Raw genomic sequence first — 24,000 nt, 5'->3', positions numbered from 1 at the left:
ATCATTTATCTATTTCAGTTACTTATTGTAGTCAGGATACATTTCTGATGTATTTTTCTTCACGTGCTGCTTCGTTGGTTTCTATTTCATTTTTAATCAGTTCTTTATAAAAGTCCTGTGGAGGTGCAATGGCCCAGTGGTTAGGGCAGCGGACTCGCGGTCATAGGATCGCGGTTTCGATTCCCAGACCGGGCGTTGTGAGTGTTTATTGAGCGAAAACACCTAAAGCTCCACGAGGCTCCGGCAGGGGATGGTGGTGATCCCTGATGTACTCTTTCACCACAACTTTCTCTTACTCTTACTTCCTGTTTCTCTTATACCTGTATTTCAAAGGGCCGGCCTTGTCACTCTCTGTGTCACGCTGAATATCCCCGAGAACTACGTTAAGGGTACGCGTGTCTGTGGAGTGCTCAGCCACTTACGCGTTAATTTCACGAGCAGGCTGTTCCGTTGATCGGATCAACCGGAACCCTCGTCGTCGTAACCGACGGAGTGCTTCCACTTCCACTATAAAAGTTCTAATGCGTTGTTGAAAGAACTTTTGGCAATTTCATGATGAGGAAATATTCACCATTTGATAAAAAAATTATTGCTTCACGTGTCTCTTGATCACGAGATCATTTTCATTTATTTAATCATTTATCTATTTCAGTTACTTATTGTAATCAGGATACATTTCTGATCTATTTTTCTCTCATGTTTTCGTCTTAATCTTTTAGTTATGAATTTCTTTAAGGATTCGAAGATTTTACATTTGATTTTTCCGTATATTTATTTTCCATGTTATTTACTTGGGGTTTATATTCCTATATTAGTAGAACTTAGAGAGTTCACACTTCCTTCTACAATTAGTATAGCTTCTGGTTATTTATTATTTTGTTTGTTCTACTGACATTAATATCCGCATCTGTTTTCATTAAGTCTACGATTGCCAAATCACTTGTCAGTTAGTCTACCAAAGCCAAAATCGTTTTTAAGGAAGAATAATTAATCTGCTCGGTACTAATTTGCCTTATGTTCTCTGGTTTTTAATTAGTGCCTACATTTGCAAAGCATTACTTATGGGAGGCAGTAAGTAAAAATATTCTCTCTAGTACTTTAATTTATTGTGTACAAAAATATCTTTCAGTATTTTCGGAACTTCTTTGATTTTCTTTGGTGAAATTCGTTGGAAGTGAAGTACTGATGCTTCGTTTTTTGTTCTCTTAATTTTACTCTATCAACAAAACTACTTTTTGTCCTCTTCTCTTCCTCCTACTCCTCCTATTTTCCTCTTTTTTCTTCTCCTCCTATTCATTATTTTTGTTGTTGTTATTGGTGGTGGTGGTCGTGATGTTATCAGCAGTGCGTCACTTCTAGTCACTCCAAGTAAGTTTGTTCGTCTATTTATATGTTTGAAAGTTAGTAATTGTTGAAATTTTATTATATAACATTTGCTTAAGCCGACCAAAGCACATCAGTTTTATTAGCTTTTTTGTTTGTCGTCAAATATGAAGTAACTTTCACAGCCAGGAAACTGCAGGGAGAGGGTGACTTGCAAAGATAGTTGCTCACCAAGAATGGGAGGAGAACGATTTTCAAGTTCAAAGTCGAAATAACTGCACTAATACTATAGCGACAAACGACAGCAGCAGTAGCAGCGGACTTGCGGTCGAAGGATCGCGGTTTCGATTCTCAGACCGGGCGTTGTGTGTGTTTATTGAGCGAAAACACATAAAGCTCTACGAGGCTCCGGCAGGGGATGGTGGCGACCCCTGTTGTACTCTTTCGCCCCAACTCTCTCTCCCACTCTTTCTTCCTGTTTCTTGTCCCCGACTTCCTACGCAACCGCTGAGCCTGGATGCGCATTCGTCCATCCGTCGATGCTCTCTGTGTCGGGGGTTGACCTGCTTTCTCTTCTGCGGGTCTTACGAATAGCAAAGGACCACGTTTCGGACTTCTCCCATCTTGCGAGCTCTGGGACGAAGACCGCTTCGCTCAACAGCGCTCAACAGCAACAGCAGCGGTAACAACAACACTGGCAAAAACAACAGCAGCAGGAGTGGTGGCGAAGCTGGCATTAGGATCCTGAAAGGAGATGAGGTGTTTTCATCGTGGAAAATTCAAATCTAAAAAAATTTCTGCTGTTCTGTATACTCCCGTCCAGTGCTCGAGTATTGCTGACTAATGGAGTTATGTCGAGCACCTGACTTTCCAGCTGATCCAAAACTTTCCAGCCTCCGCATTTTGAGCTATCACATTTTGACCTCTGCTACATTTTATGTTTTCTGGTTGTTTTTGTTCCCAATATCTGATCTCAATCTGATTTCAGTCTGAGCTGAGAACTGTTTTATTTACCCAAATCCTCATTACCCTCTTCCGCTTTTCCTTTCATCTTTGCCCACTTTCTTTTAACACCCCTTTTCTTACTCACTTCCTCTTTGCCACTTCCTCTTTATCTACTTCCTTTTTACTCCTTCTTTGCCCATTTCCACTTTACCCAAATTTGTCTGTAATTAACCGTATCGGTGATCAACACACCAACGACTAATAAGGTTATTTTGTTGGCTCATTTATAATACTTTTTATTATCTTTTTAATAGTCTCTTCAATTTCTCCATCTTCTCAGCATCTATTATCTGAACCTATGAGCCTATGAAGAAGCTTTATGTATTCGCTCAATCTGCTAGATATAATAACCAAATGACTCAAATAACAGAATACCATCTTTAATAAATAGGAAGAAGTCTCAAAAATGATATAGTCATGACAGGAATGCTTTTAGTAGCATATCTTCAGCATCAGCTTTGATATTGTGCATCTAACAACAGACTCAACCTTTTGTCTAATACATACTTATTTCTTTACTACCCACAAGGGGCTAAACACAGAGAGGACAAACAAGGACAGACAAACTGATTAAGTCGATTACATCGACCCCAGTGCGTAAATGGTACTTATTTAATCGACCCCGAAAAGATGAAAGGCAAAGTCGACCTCGGCGGAATTTGAACTCAGAACGTAACGGCAGACGAACTACCGCTAAGCATTTCGCCCGGCGTGCGAACGTTTCTGCCAGCTCGCCGCCTTATTTGTCTAATACATACTGTCTACCCTAAAGATAGAAAACATTTATTTTATGTTGATCATATTGCGTCACTAACTGTGTAACTCTTTTCCTTTAATATTTACAAAATATTTATATAATCTTACTGGAGATGTAATAATTATACAGCTGCAAAAAATCCCCTACTTTTCTATATTCTTGGTAGATATAATTATTCTTCTCACATAGGTATTTAAAGATGTAATCTAAATGCAGTCGTTATTTTTGTTCCTGTTTTATTTAGTCACTTTTAGTTTCCAGCTGAGAATATTATTATTATAACTTAGAGATATTATAACTTACAGAATTGGCGTATTGGTTGCCACGACATTATTATCGTAATTTAGTTCAATCATGAATATAATCTATTTCATCCAGGATAATCCTTTCTAATGATTTTAATAATCTGCGTATGTTGTAGTCTTGTTTGGCTTATTAATTCCTAGTTAGTGGAGGCGCAATGGCCCAGTGGTTAGGGCAGCGGACTCGCGGTCGTAGGATCGCAGTTTCGATTCCCAGACCGGGCGTTGTGAGTGTTTATTGAGCGAAAACACCTAAAGCTCCACGAGGCTCCGGCAGGGGATGGTGGTGATCCCTGCTGTACTCTTTCACCACAACTTTCTCTCACTCTTACTTCCTGTTTCTGTTGTACCTGTATTTCAAAGGGCCGGCCTTGTCACTCTCTGTGTCACGCTGAATATCCCCGAGAACTACGTTAAGGGTACACGTGTCTGTGGAGTGCTCAGCCACTTACACGTTAATTTCACGAGCAGGCTGTTCTGTTGATCGGATCAACCGGAACCCTCGTCGTCGTAACCGACGGAGTGCTTCCACAATTCCTAGTTATATGCTACGTGTTTCGAACAAAGCGCTTAGCAGCATTTCGTGTGTCTTTATGTTCTGTGTTCAAGTTCTGCCGAGGTCGACTTTGCCTATTTTCGAGGTCGATAAAATAAGTACCTGTTAAGTACTAGGGTCAATGTAATCGACTACATCTTCTACAAAATTTCAGACTGCCAATTGGGGGAAAGATTATTACTAATATTATCACCATTGTTCATTTTTCGTTTGATTTCCACTTCATTTCAGCTTCCGGCCGGAATGCATGTATATGTTAAACGGGAGAAACTTCCTGAGAAGGTGTGAGATTGATGTCAGCATCATTTTTTCAACTTTGTAGAATTCCTGGTTTCCTTATGATCTCGTCAAAAATTCTGTTCGTACCTTTCTTGATCACTCCCAGGGCACCCACAACAACGGGGATGGTTTTGGTTTTTAATTGCCACGTCCTAGATATCAAACTTTAAAGGTCCTTGTATTTCGATAGCTTTTCAAATTCTTTTGCTAAGATATTTCTAACAGTAGACACCGTCATATCATTTAACAGACATTTTTTTTTTTGTCTTGTGTTTCTAATGACGACGTCTGGCCTGTTAGCATTTATTTGCCTGCCTGTATGTATCTCATCACTCCACTGGATGACAACGTTCTATCCCTCAGTGAGTGGCTGTTGATGGTATTCATACCAACTTTTAGGGTGCGGGATATGAAAGTGATGGCTTAAGCTGAAGAAATGGATATCTCACGATTTTCTATAACATTAGGTTGAAGAAATGGACATCTCACGACTTTTTGTAAGATGGTGCTGGAGAAACGGATATACCATAACTTTTCATAACATGAAGGAAACAACACAATTTTTCGTAACATAGCGCTAAAGAAACAAATACACCACCGTTTTATGATACTGAAGAGGAGGCGCAATGGCTCAGTGGTTAGGCCAGCGGACTCGCGGTCATAGGTTCGCGGTTTCGATTCCCAGACCGGGCGTTGTGAGTGTTTATTGAGCGAAAACACCTAAAGCTCCACGAGGCTCTGGCAGGGATGGTGGTGATCCCTGCTGTACTCTTTCACCACAACTTTCTCTCACTCTTACTTCCTGTTTCTGTTGTACCTGTATTTCAACGGGCCGGTCTTGTCACTCTCTGTGTCACGCTGAATATCCCCGAGAACTACGTTAACACGTGTCTGTGGAGTGCTCAGCCACTTACACGTTAATTTCACGAGCAGGCTGTTCCGTTGATTCGGATCAACCGGAACCCTCATCGTCGTAACCGACAGAGTGCTTCCCAAGATACTGAAGAAATGAAGATGCCACAATTTTTTGAAATATGGTGCTGAACAGATGAAGATACGTTATTTTCTTTCATTAGTATGCTGAAAAGATGGGGTCCTTAATATTTTTTGTATCATGATGCAGAAAAGATGAATATATCAGTATCTTTAACTGAATATCAAGATATCAGTTTTTTGCAACGGGGTGCCGAAGAAATGGAAATATCCGTATTTCTGCACGTGGCATTGAAGAGAAGATAATATGACACCTTTCAACGGATCCCTTGGCAACAGTTGGTAATAGGAGTGATGGTGGTAGATGAAGTGGTAGTGGTAGTGGTACTTGTTGTGGTGATGGTACTAGAGCTAATGGTGGTAGCAGGGGTGATAGAAATGTCGAGGAAGGCAGTGGTGGCAGTAGTCGTAATGTGTGTGCGCGTGTCCGTAGGTGTGTGGTAGTGCTGTCCATTGTGAAGGTAGTTTAGTAGTGGTGGTGATGGTGGTGATGATGGTGGTTGTAGCGATGGTGATGATTGCTGGATGACAATAGTCATAGTGGTTGTCGTAATGGTGCCGATCGTGCCGGCTATTGTTATGGGAAGGTTAATGGGAGGAATGCTCCGAGCAATAGTTGTGTTTACATAGTAGTAGTAATAGTAGTAGTAGTAGCAGCAGCAGTAGTAGTAGCAGTAGTAGTAGTAGTAGTAGTAGTAGTAGTAGTAATGGTGGTGGTGGTGCTAGTAGTAATAGTAGTAGTAGTAATGGTGGTGGTGGTGCTAGTAGTAGTAGTAGTAGTAGTAGTAGTAGTAGTTGTAGTAGTAGTAGTAGTAGTAGTAGTTAGTAGTAGTAGTAGTAATGGTGGTAGTTGTGGTCGTGGGGGCAGTGCAGCGAGTATTGGTTTATGGAGTGAAGTTTGTAGTGCAGATGGTGTTGGTGGTGCTGCCGTCGGTGCGCTGAGGGTATGAGCGTTGGTATGGATGGTGTTGGTAATATTGGTACTGGTGGTATTTCAAGAAGTGCTGTTGCTAGTGGTGGTTTGGTGGGGGTGTTGGTAGTGGTGGTGGTGGTGGTGACGTTGCTATACGTGTCGGTGATGCTGTTATTGGTGGTGTTGATAATAGAGGTACTAGTGATGTTGAAGGTGGTGAGCTGACAGAATTGCTGACGCGCCGGTCGAAATGCTTAGCGATATTTCGTCCGTCTTAACATTCTGAGTTCAAAATTCCGCCGAGGTCGACTTTGCCTTTCATCCTTTCGGGGTCGATTAAATAAGTACCAGTTATGCACTGGGGTCGATATAATCGACTTAATCCGTGTGTCTGTCCTTGTTTGTCCTCTCTGTGTTTAGCCCCTTGTGGGTAGTAAAGAAATAGGTATTTCGTCTGCCCTTACGTTCTGAGTTCAAATTCCGCCGAGGTCGACTTTGCCTTTCATCCTTTCGGGGTCGATAAATTAAGTACCAGTTACGCACTGGGGTCGATATAATCGACTTAATCCGTTTGTCTGTCCTTGTTTGTCCTCTCTGTGTTTAGCCCCTTGTGGGTAGTAAAGGTACTGGTGGTGCTAGTTTGTGTAGTGGATTTGCCTTTGGTTTTGGTTGTGGCGTTGGTGTTGGTGTTCATGTCTTTAGTTAGCTGAGCTAATGATGTTGGTGTTAGTGGTATTATTATTGGCAACGGTTTTTGTTCATGGTGTTGGTGATGCTGTACAGAGAAGACGTCTGTGGAGTGGATGACATTGGGGGGTTATTAGGTGTTAACGTTGTTGATGTTGGCGATATTGGTGGTGTTGGCGGTGTTGGTAGTAATACAAGTGGTAGCGAGGCTACGACTAGAGTGTGTTGTGTTGATAGCAACAGTGTAGAAACAGTCGGATGCGTGACAGCATGCGGCACATGTTTGATATTACACAATTATCAATAATTACACAAGTTATCACAACACTGGATATAATCAAATAATATAAAGGTTTCAATTACATATATTATTGCTGAAGTCATTACTTCTATTGCTATTGCTGCTACTGATACTGCTGCTGCTGCTGCTACTACTACTACTACTGCTGCTGTTATTGTTGTTGTTGTTGTTGTTTTTGTTCTTGTTGTTTTAGATCATTTAATGACATTTTCTTGAAATTAAACTTGCAGGCAAACGAGAAAGAACAGGAGTTGGTTTCTTTCTATACGATATTGAAAAACTGAGGCCTGCAGTTAATCTAGACTGGTTTCTTTCCTTTTTTTTTTTTACTTTCTTTCCCCCTCTCTCCCCCTCACTTTCTCTCTCTCTCTCTCTCTCTCTCTCTCTCCTCTCTCTCTCTTCCTTCTTCTGTGTGTATGTATATGTGTATGAGAGTGCGTGTGAGGCAGAAAAAATGTGATGTGGGGTGCGAAATGTTCGAGGGGTTGATGTAAAACGTGATAATTCACGTTAGATGTGTGATTCCGAGAACCTGATAGTTATTTGAAAACCAGCACTTGAAGAAGCTGCTGGAAGTCACATACACAGATACACACACACGCTCTTTCTTTCTTTCCCTTTCTGCCACTCTCACTACTGCTTTATCACTTTCCCTCTCTATCCCCTATTTCTCTTTCTCCTTGTATATCTCCCCTTCTCTCAGCTTCCCCTTCTTTTTCTCTCACACATTCACATATTTATTCACAACCACCAACACATTCATACGGCCATACATACGTACATAGCCATTTACACACACACACATATAATTATGCAAACTTTCACACACTCATACATTCCTATGCCCGCCTATGTGCTCAAAAACTAAACACAGTGCATTATATTGATACGTAAATACAGACATAAATGATGTTGATGTCGTAAAGAATCCAATCACGTGTATGTTTAAGAGAAAGCCAGATTAGCATGTCAAATTGGTTTGCCTTAGTAAAGCAAATCCTGCAGCCAAGAACGAATACAGGCTTGGCAAAAAAAAAAAAAAAACTGTGTAGCTATTTCTTACCTAAACATGTGTCAGCTTTATACAAACAATGAAGATAATTTCTCCCATGACTATTGCAATTCCAGCGAGATGGTGATTAATTGAACAGAAAAATAGAACAAAAAAAAGATGGGGAATGAACAACTTTCAATTAAGCTGTGCTACTGTGAAGCGAAAACTAAAAACAGAGAAAACTCTTTAAAAGGCATTTGACCGTAATCCCTACTCGTGGTTGCTAGAATTAATGCATTTAGCAAAAGTATTACTGCAGCCTTAGCTAATGTCTTTGAAAGAGTTATTAAAGACGTGATGAACGATCCTCAATCTCCTGTCTTAGAGTATAACAATTGCCTCCAATGTTACAAATCTCTCGAAAGTAATATTCTAAGGAAACCGTCTCTTTGTGATTCTCTCTCTCCCTTGTCTTTCTCCTTCCTTCTTTCTCTCAAACATTGCACTTTCTTCTCTCTCTTTATGTATGTATGTATGTGTTTTGGTGGACACCCCCAAGTGAGAAGTGGCCTGTTCCACTACAGATAAATAGTGGACAGACACAACAAGCAGGGTCAGTCGGTGAGGTGTGCCGTACGAGCCTATCACGCAGACGACGGAATATGACGTCATAATGTAGGATATATCAGTAGCGACGAGGAAGTCGAACTACACGCAGTGGCAGATAAGACTAATACAGAACTGAAATACACACAGTGAAAAATATATAAATTCTATTGAAAAAAGATTCTGAAGAAGAAAATGTCTCATAAAACTGGAACTCTGACACAGAACTGAACCACACACAGTGAAAACTAATATAAATCCGTTTGTAGGATTTCTGTCAGGTCGCTATGTGTTTGTAGCGCTACCGGTAAACAATGTAGACTCGTACTACCTGCGGCATTCTGAGGAGAAAAATAATAATGTTGAGAAAGAAAAGAAATCTTATAGGGGGAGGTGTTGTGGAGAACCTACTCCCCCCCCACCAAGTGAAAAGTGGGCTGTTCCACTACTGATAAATAATGGACAGACACAACGAGCAGGGTCAGTCGACGAGGTGCGCGATACGGGCCAGTCACGCAGACGACAAAATCTGTCTTCATAATGCAGGACGTATTAGTATGTATGTATGTATGTATGTATGTATGTATGCAGGGGCGACTCCGGGTCATCAGCGTCGCTCGGGCTCATCACAGATTTTGCATAGGACACATGCCTCCTCGAAGAACTTCTCGTTTTTCCGCTTAATTTTTTGCCCCAAATGGCTTATTTTTTTTATATCTAGCACTATGTCTTTCTCCATTTCTAAGTTAAGGTTTAAAATAAAACAACCCTGCAAAACTCAACTGAGATACACAGATACACAGAATAACAGCAATCAAATATCGATGGCGGAGTGCACAACAAACACCAGCGATCTAATTGTCGCTTGTACTCTTCACAAGAGATTCCAGATAGTCTTTTACACCTACCAGGCTCGTTCGTATTAGTCCAAGGGCTGAATAATTTTTCGTTCCTTTAAGAATATTGTAGAACGGAAATTTTTTATAGATTTGAATTTAAATCCTAATCTCTATAGAAATTTATTGTTTTAAGAAAACATTGAATTTGAATTACTTTTAATTTTTACGATTATAAATAACAACTCGGGCTGTAACTTCTGAGCCCGAGTCAGGTGCGTGTGAACAATGTCAAGAGAATGTCTGCTACGAAAGATATTTTCTGACACAGGGCACCTCTAAGACGACCACCAAACGCTGAACGAAAATAAATGAACTGCGACCAGGCTCAATAAAAGGTGCCCGAGGCTGCAGTTATTGAAATCAGTGTTGGCAGAAATCAGCTTGCAAATACTTTACTAAATTTATACGCGGGCTAAGCCCCAACGGCCCGAGTGCCGGAGTCGCCACTGTATGTATGTATTGCAGACGGAGAGTAGAGAAAGTATGCCGTTGATGGCGACAAAAGGGCTTTTACAAATCTAGCTACTTGATTGATTGGCCGAACTATTAATCAAACAATCGATTAGTTTATTGATGAAATTGTTAAGTAACAAGATAAAAAAAATATAACAGGTGAAATAGAACCAGTGCATGTGTTTATTATTGTCGTAACGACCCTCCCGAAATATAACAAAATCGGTTTCTTTTCCAAAATTTCACTGGTCATATTGTAATTAATATCTTTGGTATGAATAAACATAGAGACGTCACTATCAACACAACCCACAATTTTTTTTATCATCTTTTACATTACAGAACGTCAATGTGAAGTCGAGAAAAACAGTTGCAAGATTCCTGAAGTCATGGGCTCTACAATGGAAGTTGGAAAATATGCTACATGTCGCTATCACTGGAAGAAATCTCTACCTTTTAATGTCGCCGACAAAATTTTACTCTTTGTTAATTACGGACAGGTAATGTTCCCAGCTTATTCTCTTGGTGACAGTATATTAATTAAAGTAACAACCCACTTCTAATCCTGAAAGCAATGACTTTCGATTTGCGCATTTGAATTGTAGTTTCACTTTTAGATTTCATTAAAGAAACGTCTTTGGAAGCAAAATTTCCTCATTCTTGAAACAGTTTACATGGTCTATAAGCTTTCTCTAAGCTTAGGCCTTCAAATCTCAGAAATGTATCGAAGAAAAGGAGAAAAATATGAATAGTATCTCACTTTCTTTCACTGCGCTTCGTTGTCATATTTCTTTCTTTATTGCCCACGAGGGAATAAACATAGTGGGGACAAACAAGGACAGACAAAGGGATTAAGTCGATTACATCGACCCCAGTGCGAAACTGGTACTTTATTTATCGATCCCGAAAGGATGAAAGGCAAAGTCGACCTCGGGGGAATTTGAACTCAGAACATAACGACAGACGAAATACCGCTAAGCATTTCGCCCGACGCGCTAACGTTTCTGCCAGCTCGCCGCTTTTCATTGTCTTGTTACAGACACGGTTTGGATAAAAATTCCATATATCATTGGTTCCTGTTCACTGAGCTCTAATAGAAATAATATCCATTTTAAATTTCACACTTCAGAAAAAGAATTTTTTTCACTGCTTTACAGCTGGTACCAATTTCTGCTGTGTGTTTCGAGGTGAGTGATTAGCAGGTGATAGTGTATGAGCATATAGATTACAACACCTGAGGTTCGTTACCTGTCACAGCGTTGAATTCGTGGCTCCAGTACTTCAAGCTGTAGATAGACATCACATGATAGGATGGTACTGATGTCAGCGTTGGCAATGTAAAATTAACAAGTGCGTAATTAACTTGCGGTACTAAGCTCAATACACTACACTAATAATAATAATAATAATAATAATAATAATAATAATAATAATAATAATAATAATTTTAATAATAATAATAATAATAATAATTTTAACAATAATAATAATAATCATTTCTATTATAGGCACAAGGCCTGAAATTTTGTGGGGAGGGTATAGTCGATTACATCGGCCCCAGAATTCAACTGGTACTTATTTTATCTAACCCAAAAGGATGAAAGGCAAAGTTAACCTCGGCGGAATTTGAACATAATAATAATAATAATAATAATAAAATAATAATAGTAATAATAATAATAATAATAATAATAAGAAGAAGAAGAAGAAGAAGAAGAAGAAGAAAAAGAGTGCGACTGTTATCGAATGAACAATATTTCGACACTTCGTGTGTTTTCCACAAGTTCAAAATAATCCTCTCAATCAACTTCATTTTGGTAGTATTTAAGGATTGATGTTACTCCTCCAAAAGGTAAAGAAACAATAAGAAGAGCACTCTTGTTATTGTTCCTTTACCTTCGAGAGGATTAACATCAATCCTTAAATAATAATGATAATAATAATAATAATAATAATAATAATAATAATAATAATAATGTGTTACATTATTAGCTTTTGGAATGCCTTAAAATCCTAACTGTCCTCGAGAAGATTAAGTCTTTTATTAAAAGCGCTGTGATCGTGGGAAGACGAACGATATGCGAAAGCGAGTTATTGGAAAATCTGTAGAAGAATAACTTACAATCTCCACTGTTCTTCCTGGTTGCATTGATTCCTTCTACAAACATATTGAAGAAATCCAAACCTGCCAATGAAACTGTTAACAATAAGGAGAACAATAAATCATCTGATATATATATATATATACTAGCAGTATCGCCCGGCGTTGCTCAGGTTTGTAAGGGAAATAACTATAAAGCATTTTTAGAGAGTTATAGCCAAAAAATAGCAAAAAAATGGAAAAAAATGATGGTAAATTTTTTTTTGAGATTTAAAAAAGGTAGAGTTGCGTCCCCTAGACAGTTTGTGGTTCGTATTCCTGATTCTCGACCCCATGTCGAATTTATCGATTTTTTTCAGAACTGGGGGAACTTTTCAAAATTTTCGCTGCGTTAGTTTTGAATTATGACATTGGGCTATGTGTGTGTCAAGTTTCATCAGAATCGGTTGAAAGCCGTGGTCAGGGTGAGGGTACAAGCAAACAGACACACAGAAACACGCACAGACAAACTGCCGTTTATATATATATATATATATATATATATAGATGACTTCAAATAGTACGCTAAAAATGTAAAAACATATCGATTCTCTTGGTCAAACGGTTAGAATACTTCGTAAGGATAATGGATGTTGGTTTGAAGTTTGAGGATAAATAAGCATGTAGTTTTATAAAGAGAGGTATTTGATATAATTCCATAAGTCAGCAGTATTCAGACGCCGAGTCAGTGCGTGCAGAACGGTTTCATTGTGCCACTTGTATTTCGGAAAATCCCACCTGACGGCACTTTCGTCCGTTGTTCTCAGACCAGTAGTGCCCTTTGATAGCACTAACAAGGCTAAGGATCTCTGATCATTATTTATAATAGTCTTCATTTCGAAAGTAGTCACGAATAGAGCACCTAATCTCTCTTCGTGGACGCCCAGATTGTTTCCTAGAACTCTTTTCCAAACCATTTGACCCCTATATTTGCTAATATGAAATTATCACCGACTGATAGAGAGTGGTGAGTATCTGCAAGTATTTTAGATATCTGATTTCCAATATTAGTCATTTTATTTTTGACCCAGGAATGCAGTATCATCAAAGAGATCACACCGGCCTACCGTTAAGAAACTTTAAGTAAATCTGTAACTAGTGTAACGTTAGCATATGTCTGCACATCAGCAATCACGAAAAGCTGATCCTACCATGGAGAGGACTTATAGTACATGAATAGTCTGACCATTAAAACGCGTCCTTTCCACTGGCTGTAGACGTACAAATACTCTAATCCGATCAGACTGGAAATGGTCCGAGATAGTAATTTATGCAACAGTTTTAGCTACTTCTTAGCCTATTTCTAAGTAAGGCTAGCCACCCTTTCATTAATCCCCTTCCAGTAAAGTCCTATTAAGAAGCTTCGAGCGAACTAAATCCCGACAGTATCCTACAGGTTCGGTTCTTTATTGAACTAGAATGTCTTGCAGTATTTGCTTACGTCATTTTCGCTCTGATTTCAAATTCCGCAATTTATCCTTTGGGTTATGTAGCATCAGTACCAGTCATATACCATGGAAAAAGAGACTCAGTAAATCATGCCTCTACCCTACAATGTATTATCACATTGTATTCTATTGATACCATTCTGGTAATAATGTCTGCCTATGTAACCCTCCCTCATTTTCTAGATCTGCCAAGATGTATTTATGTCTGTTTTTTTCGTGTTTGTTGTTTCATATTTGTGTTTTCTCACTCGTACTATGAAGAATGCCTTGCGAGTGAGAGATGTTAATCGTCACAGTCTAACATTTTCAGTCTCCATAGATAATTTAAACAACATATTTCTATGTCCTCCCTTCAAATAGGTCGATAGCGGAATGACCAAAGTGGAACTGTTGTTAAAGAAATCTCACTACTATAGCGGCGAACTTCGGATACCATGTGGAGAACATTCCGGAATTCTTCGAGTCTCTCAGGTCGATTACCAACTGGAGTCTATCCAAGTGAAGAATTATATGTTTGAGATTGACCTTTACATCAAAGATGGTAAGTCAACAATTTATGGAATAGTCAATGTTACCTTTTACCATACATGTTGCTCACCTCCTGTGTCAGCTCTTATCAAGAAATCTTATGATCCAAGATACTTCGTGCATAAACTCTTCGTCTTATTTTCATACACACTGCGTCAAGGACCACAGTGTGCAATGCATTCTGTTTTGTTTTAAGACTATTTGGCTGTTTTTTCTGGTAAGTGAATCAATCATATAGACATTCCCTCATTGACTCACTTATAATTCTTTGAAGAGTTCTGTGGAACATTCATAGTTGTAGTCAACTCACTCTATCTTAATATATGTTTAAGAGTATGTTAAGAATTATAGCTGTCGCAGTGAGCTATTGATAATCTTTGTTCAAGGACCAACTTCTAAAATACGAAACTGGATCGAAGTCTGCCTTTTTTTTTTTCACCGTCACCAGATTTCTTTAGTGCAAAATTTTGCGTGTGTGCATATAGGTGTGTTTATGTGTGTATGTGTATATGAGTGTATGTGTATGGATATGATATCCCTAGCATAGCAGAAATACTAAACAAAAGGGGACATAGGCGTTTTAGATACAAAAGTTATTGCCTTTGGAGAGGGCTTAGTATTGGTCCAATTAATATAACAGCGAACAAAATTCTTGCGATTTTAAAAACCAAATTCACTTGTAACAAGAACATTGAGAGAACGCAATCTTCTGCTAAGGCAGCACCAACGTCCTCTCAGCAATTAACCGGAGATAATTTAAAAAATGAGAATATCTGAAATAAACTTGACTGCTCTCACAAACGAGAATACTAAAAATGAACCCAACCGCTCTCAAAAATTAAGTTAAAAAACCGGGAAAATAATCCGGAATCCTTGTCCGGTACCGGATCGTTTCTAAAATCCAATCAGTTCGTGCCAATCACGAGGCTAAACATCCCTGAAAGTTTCATTCGAATCCATTCGGCAGTTCTTGAGATATATTGTCCACGGACAAACAAACAAACACGACTGGAAACTCGATAAGATTTGAATTGATCAAACTAAACAACAGTGTCAGTCACTGAACGGTTATATATATCGTCTGCAAAGGCGGCGAGAGCTGGCAGAAACGTTAGCGTGCCGGGCGAAATGCTTAGCGGTTCTGCAAAAGGGCCCGATAGAATAAGTACTAGGCTTACAAAGAATAAGACCTGGGGTCGATTTGCTCGACTAAAGGTGGTGCTCCAGCATGGCTGCAGTCAAATGACTGAAACAAGTAAGAGTGTAATTGACTATCTGAACATTATGAATCCATAGATGAAAAAGCTGAATCGGATATTTTTACATAGCGACCAAAATCTTAACGGGTTAGAAAAAAAATAGTGTTCCACTCGCAAGATCAACTTATTGTATTACCTGGAGCGGACAGCAATCCCGCAGATAGAGTAGTCACAGAATTTCTAGTCCTAATATCTAGATAAAATGAGATAATGCTATATTCTGTGTCCAAACTAAATTCTTGAATGTGTACATGAACTCGTGTCATAAGCTGGTCCGTGAATACTTTAAGCATAAAACAGTTTAGATTTACAATAGAGAAATATATTTGATAAGAAACATTATACCTATTTCTTTATTACTCACAAGGGGCTAAACACAGAGGGGACAAACAAGGACAGACAAACGGATTAAGTCGGTTAGATCGACTCCAGTGCGTAACTGGTACTTATTTATTCGACCCCGAAAGGATGAAAGGCAAAGTCGACCTCGGCGGAATTTGAACTCAGAACGTAACGGCAGACAAAATACGTATTTCTTTATTACCCACAAGGGGCTAAACACAGAGGGGACAAACAATGACAGGCAAAGGGATTAAGTCGATTATATCGACCCCAGTGCGTAACTTGTACTTATTTAATCGACCCCGAAAGGATGAAAGGCAAAGTCGGCCTCGGCGGAATTTGAACTCAGAACGCAACGGCAAACAAAATACGGCTACGCATTTCGCCCGGCGTGCTAACGTTTCTGCCAGCTCTCGCCGCCTATGCGAATATATATTGATATACCTATTTCTTTACTACCCACAAGGGGCTAAACACAGAAGGGACAAACAAGGACAGACAAACGGATTAAGCCAATTACATCGACCCCAGTGCGTAACCCCGAAAGGATGAAAGGCAAAGTCGACCTCGGCGAAATTTGAACACAGAACGTAACGGCGGACGAAATACGGCTACGCATTTCGCCCGGCGTACTAACGTTTCTGCCAGCTCACCGCCTTATACCAACAGAGTGTAAACGTTATTGTTGATGTCTTCGCCATGGTGTACAACTTTATTCGATATACGAATATATTCTACAAGCCAACTAATCTTCCTGACAGCCATATTTTGAAACCATGTTGAAACACATCAAGTAATCCATCAGCACTGGTTCGAGTGTTTTGCACTAACGCTACAAAATTACTAAGTAACAGGAGATAGTGATCAGTAATAGCTATCGCTAAGATACTACAGATGGCGCTAGTTATCCTAACCCCCCCCCCCCACCACCACCACCACTACTGCAGCTCATCCATAATACAAGTGTCTTTATACACAGTCACTTTACATTCAGGCGAAAAGTAGTTTAATCTGATGTTACACCGGAACACGGAATATCATATTTCAGTAGGCGAACACGGTAATGTTGTCGTGTGGTTTACTTTAGAGAGAACATATATATGACCGCTGCTCGTCATCGAGGTGGCTAACAACGAAAACAGAATATCTCCATAAGGTATTTCTAGAACAATCTAACGATGAATTAATTGTACACAGTCCATTTCACTTATAATCTGTCTCCTTAATTTTCATACTACTCATTGTTTTCCTTTTCAAATCCCTTTTTCTCTCTTATCCTTTCTTTCCTTCTGATAAAAAACTTACGTCCGAAATATTAAGGAACTCTCTTTCTCCATTGAAGCGTTAAACTAAAACCATATTTGTCAAACTTTCCTCTTGTGATTTTTTAATATTTATTATCTCTGCAATATGATTGTATATATCTATGTATATGATAGCTGTATGAACGACCTTTGAATCTTTTTCTCTTTCCCTTTAAAGATATAGAATGGATCTGTCGTTTCTGTGAGTAATTTTATGCTAATAATTCGACTGGTACAAGAATTCGGTGTGTGTAGAAGCAGTACCGTCCTGAATGTGGGAATAATCATTGCAGATCTCACTGTAGCCATGTACAGTATCATCAATTGATTGGGACTGAAGTATTTTCTAGATTTGAAGAAAAGGGTTTAGCTTTAGCACGTTGTCCTAGTTTTGTTATGGATATGCCTTTGCCAAGGTAGATCCTGAATCACAGTGAGTCTTAACAAATGGAACGACTGCGAGAGCTCTAGTCTAAATGCTGCACATATTTAAGGATGCTGGTGCGATGATATTTTCTTGATGTGAATAGTGTTTGTTTTTATTGGTGATGAATGAGGCAAGATGGCACGACCTAATATAAACTTTCAAATTATTTGTCCATGGTATCAGTGCAGGTTTGCTGTGTAGTGTCTAAATTGCATGTGAATGATGCGTGGTTGGAGAAGATCAGGGAGAAAAAGAAGCGTCGTATGGTCTACGTAAGAGTGAGCATGGCCGGACATGACTTGCAGGTCACTGATATATAGAGCGAGCTGGCAGAATCGTTAGCACGCCGGGCGAAATGCTTAGCGGTATTTCGTCTGCCGCTACGTTCTGATTTCAAATTCCGCCGAGGTCGACTTTGCCTTTCATCCTTTCGGTGTCAATAACTTAAGTACCAGTTTCGCACTGGGGTCGATATAATCGACTTAATCCATGTGTCTGTCCTTGTTTGTCTCCTCTATGTTTAGCCCCTTGTGGGCAGTAAAGAAATAGGTATATAGAAGGAAAAAAGTGGCGGGTAAACACTGGGGAACACCAGAGTCGACTGCATTTGGGCAAAAGAAATATCAACTAATCTGTTGTGAACTGGTATGAAGGTTTGATCGATTAAATAAGAGACAAGTGGTTCCCTTACGCCGAAAGTTTCGGTACAGTTCAAAGTTTTGATACAGTTGAAAGCTTTGTTGGAGTTGAGGGTAACAACATTGCTTTCACGGAATTTTTCAGAGATGGCGTCGAGCTGGCAGAAACGTTAGCACACCGGGCGAAATGCGTAGCCGTATTTCGTCTGCCGCTACGTTCTGAGTTCAAATTCCGCCGAGGTCAACTTTGCCTTTCATCCTTTCGGGGTCGATAAATTAAGTACTAGTTACGCACTGGGGTCGATATAATCGACTTAATCCGTTTGTCTGTCCTTGTTTGTCCCTTCTGTGTTTAGCCCCTTGTGGGTAGTAAAGAAATAGGTATTTCGTCTGCCGTTACATTCTGAGTTCAAATTCCGCCGAGGTCGACTTTGCTTTTCATCCTTTCGGGGGTCGATAAATTAAGTACCAGTTACGCACTGGGGTCGATATCATCGGCTTAATCCGTTTGTCTGTCCTTGTTTGTCCTCTCTGTGTTTAGCCGCTTGTGGGTAATAAAGAAATAGGTATTTCGTCTGCCGCTACGTTCTGAGTTCAAATTCCGCCGAGGTCGACATTGCCTTTCATCCTTTCGGGGTCGATCAATTAAGTACCAGTTACATACTGGGGTTGATGTAATCGACTTAATCTGTTTGTCTGTCCTTGTTTGTCCCCTCTGTGTTTAGCTCCTTGTAGGTAGTAAAGAAATAGGTATTTTTCAGAGATGGAAGCAAACTGGTGTGGAACATAAAAGAGTAGTCTCCAATTGATTTAGTTCTACTGAGGACATGCAAGAGGTCATTAAGAAGAGAGCAGGGAAGGAGGGAGGATGAAAGAGAACAATTCAGTGTTGGAAAACATCATGCTTGTTTTATTTCTACGTGGTAAACAAATGTTGAAGGGAATGTTCCACCAGTATACCTATTTCTTTACTACCCACAAAGGGGCTAAACACAGAGAGGACAAACAAGGACAGACAAAGGGATTAAGTCGATTACATCGACCTCAGTGCGTAACTGGTACTTAATTTATCGACCCCGAAAGGATGAAAGGCAAAGTCGACCTCGGCGGAATTTGAACTCAGAACGTAACGGCAGACGAAATACGGTTACGCATTTCGCCCAGCGTGCTAACGTTTCTGCCAGCTCGCCGCCTTGCATTAATATTTATGTTTATTTTCAAAACGAGGGACATTGTCTATATTTATATAATACGGATTGAAGTATATTCTGCTTTAGCAACAGCCTTGAGCAATGAGAAGTAGTATCTTGACATTTTGGGGTAGCTATACATACACGCTTACATACGTCTATATGTATGCATCTACGAATGAATGGATGTATCTATGTGCGTTTGTATGTATGTATGTATGTATGTATGTATGTATGTATGTATGTATGTATGTATGAATATATACTATTATTTACCACGAAATAGTGTGTATTTTTAAATGGGTTTAATTTCAGCATAAGATCTCAGGTCAAATCATTTGCAAATCATGTGCAAATCTTGTGCAATTATTTATAAATACTTTTACACACACACATATATATATACATATATATATATATATATATATGTGTGTGTGTGTGTGTGTGTGTACAAATATGTAAATATAAATAGATATCTGTATATATATACATGAATGTATGTGCACATATATATGTACATCTGTATATATGTATGTTTGTATATAACTTTGATAACTTTAATAGGTTTCGGCCAGTACAGGCCCAGGCCATGTTTAACTTAATAGCACCACCTGGTGAAGTCTTTTTGTCATAGATGGGGCACCATGGTCCACTCTAGCAAAGAGTTATTATTTTGGGAGACATATCCGGGTGTAGGAGGTTGGTCCGGGACTTTTAGAAAAGATTTATCCAGTGAATATTTGAATATTATGGGATCCATTTCCGTTTTGACGTATTTTGGTATGGTATTAAAGAGAACTGGACCGGTCGAGGTAAAGTAATTGTGACATAATTTTGCTCTGAGTACCGAGTTCAATTTTTGTAGTGGGCGGATAGCACGGGGGCCAAGTCTTGGAGGGATTTTAAACATCATTTGTGCAATATCGATGGAATATTTTCCACGTAACACAAATGATGTAGCGCTCCCGGCGACGCTGGAAAGAGTAGAGATTAGGTTTTTTGAGTCGACTCCAATAATCAATGCCACTCATGCCGACTATCTTTCATGTTATTGACCTCTGGAGTGCTTCTACTTTCATAATGAGTTGCTTCGTATGGCGGGGAGGGGGCCACATTGGGCAATAGTATTCAAGGTGGGGTCGGGCAAAAAGTAGAGTAGAGAAGGATGATGATGTAGGTATCTCTAGACCGGAAAGTTCTGAGAATTCAGGAGCACATCTTGCGGGCCAGGTCAACCTTGCTGTTTACATGGGAACTCCAGCTTAGATTGTAATCAACAATTACTCCAAGGTCTCTAGTGTTGTTGGATGATACTAGGGAGTCGCCCGAGGGAAGAGCATATGGTAATTTCAGAGTTTCCTCTTTTCCAAAGTGGATCAAATCAAACTTATCTTCATTTAAAAGAATATTGTTTTTTTCCTCCCATTGGACAATAGCAAACAGATCTAACTGAAGGCATATTCGGTTTCCCATGCCGTTTATGGCTTTCTGGCGTTTGGAATCGTGTGTGTATGTGTATATATGTACATATATTTATATATGTACATATATTTATATATGTATGTAGGTATATATATATATCAAAATTATGTATTAATGGAAAACCTCTATTAATGGCTGTTGTAATACTTACAACATTTAATAAAATGATGTAGCGTGAAACGATCGTATCAATTACCGAAGTTATTCCTGTTGCTTATTTTGATTATATATATGTATATATATGTATATATATATATATATATATATATATATATATATATATATATATATATGTATGTATATATATATATATATATATATATATATATATATGTATGTATATATATATATATATATATGTATGTATATATATATATATATATATATATATGTATGTAGGTATATATATATAATATATATATATATATATATATATATATATATATATATGTATGTAGGTATATATATATATATATATAATATATATATATAATATAATATATATATATATATATATATATATATATATATATATATATATATTATATATATATATATAATATATATTATATATATATGGAGGCGCAATGGCCCAGTGGTTAAGGCAGCGTACTCGCGGTCGTACGATCGCGGTTTCGATTCCCAGACCAGGCGTTGTGAGTGTTTATTGAGCGAAAACATCTAAAGCTCCACGAAGCTCCGGCAGGGGGAGGTGGCGATCCCTGCTGTACTCTTTCCCCACAACTTTCTCTCACTCTTTCCTCTATTGGCCTACTCGCCTAGGTGGCGTCATTTGAAGGCTAAAACAATGCGAAGCGCATTGTGACAAGCGATGTGTAGCAACATCTGATAGCCTGGCCGGTCACGGTGATATATATATATATATATGTATGTATATATATATATATATATATATAGATATATATATATATATACATACACATATATATGTATGTATGTATATATATGTGTGTGTGTGTGTGTGTGTGTGTATTTGTAAAATACACGTATACACAGATTTACGTATATATTTTTTTCATATAAATGCATAAATCTATATATGTTATGCATTATTTATGTATGCAAGCATGTTTAAATGTGTCTGAGTATACATCTATGAATGTTGGTTGCTTGGATGTGTGTGTGTAATCGAAACAGATTATACCATAACAAACAAGTTGAAACAAGTTCGATCGCAGAAGACTTCTGAGATTCTTATCACATGCTCCCCACCCCTACTGCTCACACAAATATGATTGTTCCAGATAATTTTGTGTCTTACTTCATAATTAATTGCACTAACACACGTCTTCTGATAGGAAATGGGTGAAGGTGGGCATTTTTGACATTTGCTGTCATCTATGTCTCTCTCTCAGTACCAGTGTTTTACTGGGGTCGATGTAATCGACTAATCTCCTCCCTATAAAATTTCAGGTCTTGTGCCATTAGTAGAAAGGATTATAAAGATGCTAGGACGTCAAGTTACTTTAAGTATCAGCCCTTTACGGTATGAGGTCAAATCTTGCCAAGGTCAACTTCACTTTTGATCCTTCAGAAGTTGATGAAATAAATTTCGTTCAAGTCCTTGATTCGACTTACATGACTGATATTGGTGTCACCGAGGCCTTCTTTAACCAAGTAATAGTGTTTTGCAGATAGTATGGTGAAGGCGGAGGTATCGTGGGAGGTATAGTGGAAGTGGTGTGTTCTAAGTGGCAGGAGTCTTGAGAAACAGAATCTATATTTCACTAATTACCTCGGCGAATATATTTACGAGATCCCAAACCACGCAAAATATGACAGCTCTATGTGCTATGCTAGGAGAGAAAACTTCAATGTTATAGTAAATATTACTACTGTCTAAAACAAAAGCGGTGAGCTGGCAGAAACGATAGCGCGCTGGGCGAAATGCTTTGCGGTATTTCGTCTGCCGTTACGTTCTGAGTTCAAATTCCGCCGAGGTCGACTTTGCCTTTCATCCCTTCAGGGTCGATAAATTAAGTACCAGTTACGCACTGGGGTCGATGTAATCGACTTAATCCGTGTGTCTGTCCTTGTTTGTCCTCTGTGTGTTTAGCCCCTTGTGGGTAGTAAAGGTATTTCGTCTGCCGTTACATTCTGAGTTCAAATTCCGCCGAGGTCAACTTTGCCTTTCATCCTTTCGGGGTCGATTAAATAAGTACCAGTTACGCACTGGGGTCTATATAATCGACTTAATCCTTTTGTCTGTCCTGGTTTGTCCCTTCTGTGTTTAGCCCCTTGTGGGTAGTAAAGAAATAGGTATTTCGTCTGCCTTTACGTTCTGAGTTCAAATTCCTCCGAAGTCGACCCTGCTTTTCATCCTTTCAGGGTTGATAAAATAAGTCCCGGTTGAGCATTGGGGTCGCTGTAATCGACTTGCCTCCTTCCCTCTAAATTGCTGGCCTTGTGCTAAAATATGAAGTCGATATTACTACTGCTAAATTATCATGATATGCGTGAGTATAGTGGTGGTGGTGGTGGTGTTGGTGATGACGACAATGATGCTGGTGGCGGCAGTATCGTTTCATGAATATTACAAGCATATATTTAATGATGTGTCACATTGACACTTGGTCACTCTTGATATCACACTGATACAGACGACTGAACTGTCCGCAATACATGGCTACATCGCTCTTCCCCGTCGATAATGTCAACATCCCCTTAGGCTTAAAACTTGAAACGAAAAAAAAAACTTAGCGGAACGAAACTGAATAGGATCAAATATTTCTTGTGTGAGATACTCTAGTATTTCTACTTCACCATGCAGGCAGAGAGAAAGCTTGCGTTAAGGCCCAACCTGCTAGACGTAGCAGGTAAACCATTAGTATTTTATATTACATCCTACTCTACAAACAGAAAAACGCGTATGTATGCTGGATCAGGGCTGATCGAGGTCTAAACGAGAAGTCATACTCTTACCATCATTTCAGTTTTTATAATTAATGAAGTAAAACGCTTGTTCAGTTTATTCACTTCATTAATTACCACTGAAACATATATATATATTTTTTTCCTAGTTTCATCTCAGCTGCGGCCATGCTGATGCACCGCCGTTTTGTGCTACACTGTTATTACGACGAACCTCGTCTAATATGTGACACTTGGTGAAGAATGGAGTTTGATGCAGCTACTCTCATTTGCACCTCTTGC

General features: G+C 39.0%; 1 protein-coding gene across 2 annotated transcripts in view; it reads left to right on the top strand.

Annotated features, from left to right (window-relative positions):
• LOC115227315 overlaps window positions 1-24,000 on the top strand; it is a 210,815-nt gene that overhangs the window by 95,531 nt on the left and 91,284 nt on the right. For both annotated transcript variants that reach the window (XM_036500679.1, XM_036500678.1), the window contains exons 2-3: window positions 10,411-10,568; window positions 14,017-14,197. In XM_036500679.1, coding sequence (XP_036356572.1) covers window positions 10,411-10,568; window positions 14,017-14,197 — 339 coding nt within the window. The remainder of the gene's footprint in view (window positions 1-10,410; window positions 10,569-14,016; window positions 14,198-24,000) is intronic.

The sequence above is a fragment of the Octopus sinensis genome, linkage group LG2, assembly GCF_006345805.1.
Source record: "Octopus sinensis linkage group LG2, ASM634580v1, whole genome shotgun sequence".
Classification (NCBI taxonomy): Eukaryota; Metazoa; Mollusca; class Cephalopoda; order Octopoda; family Octopodidae; genus Octopus; species Octopus sinensis.
This window is presented reverse-complemented; position numbering and strand designations above follow the sequence as displayed.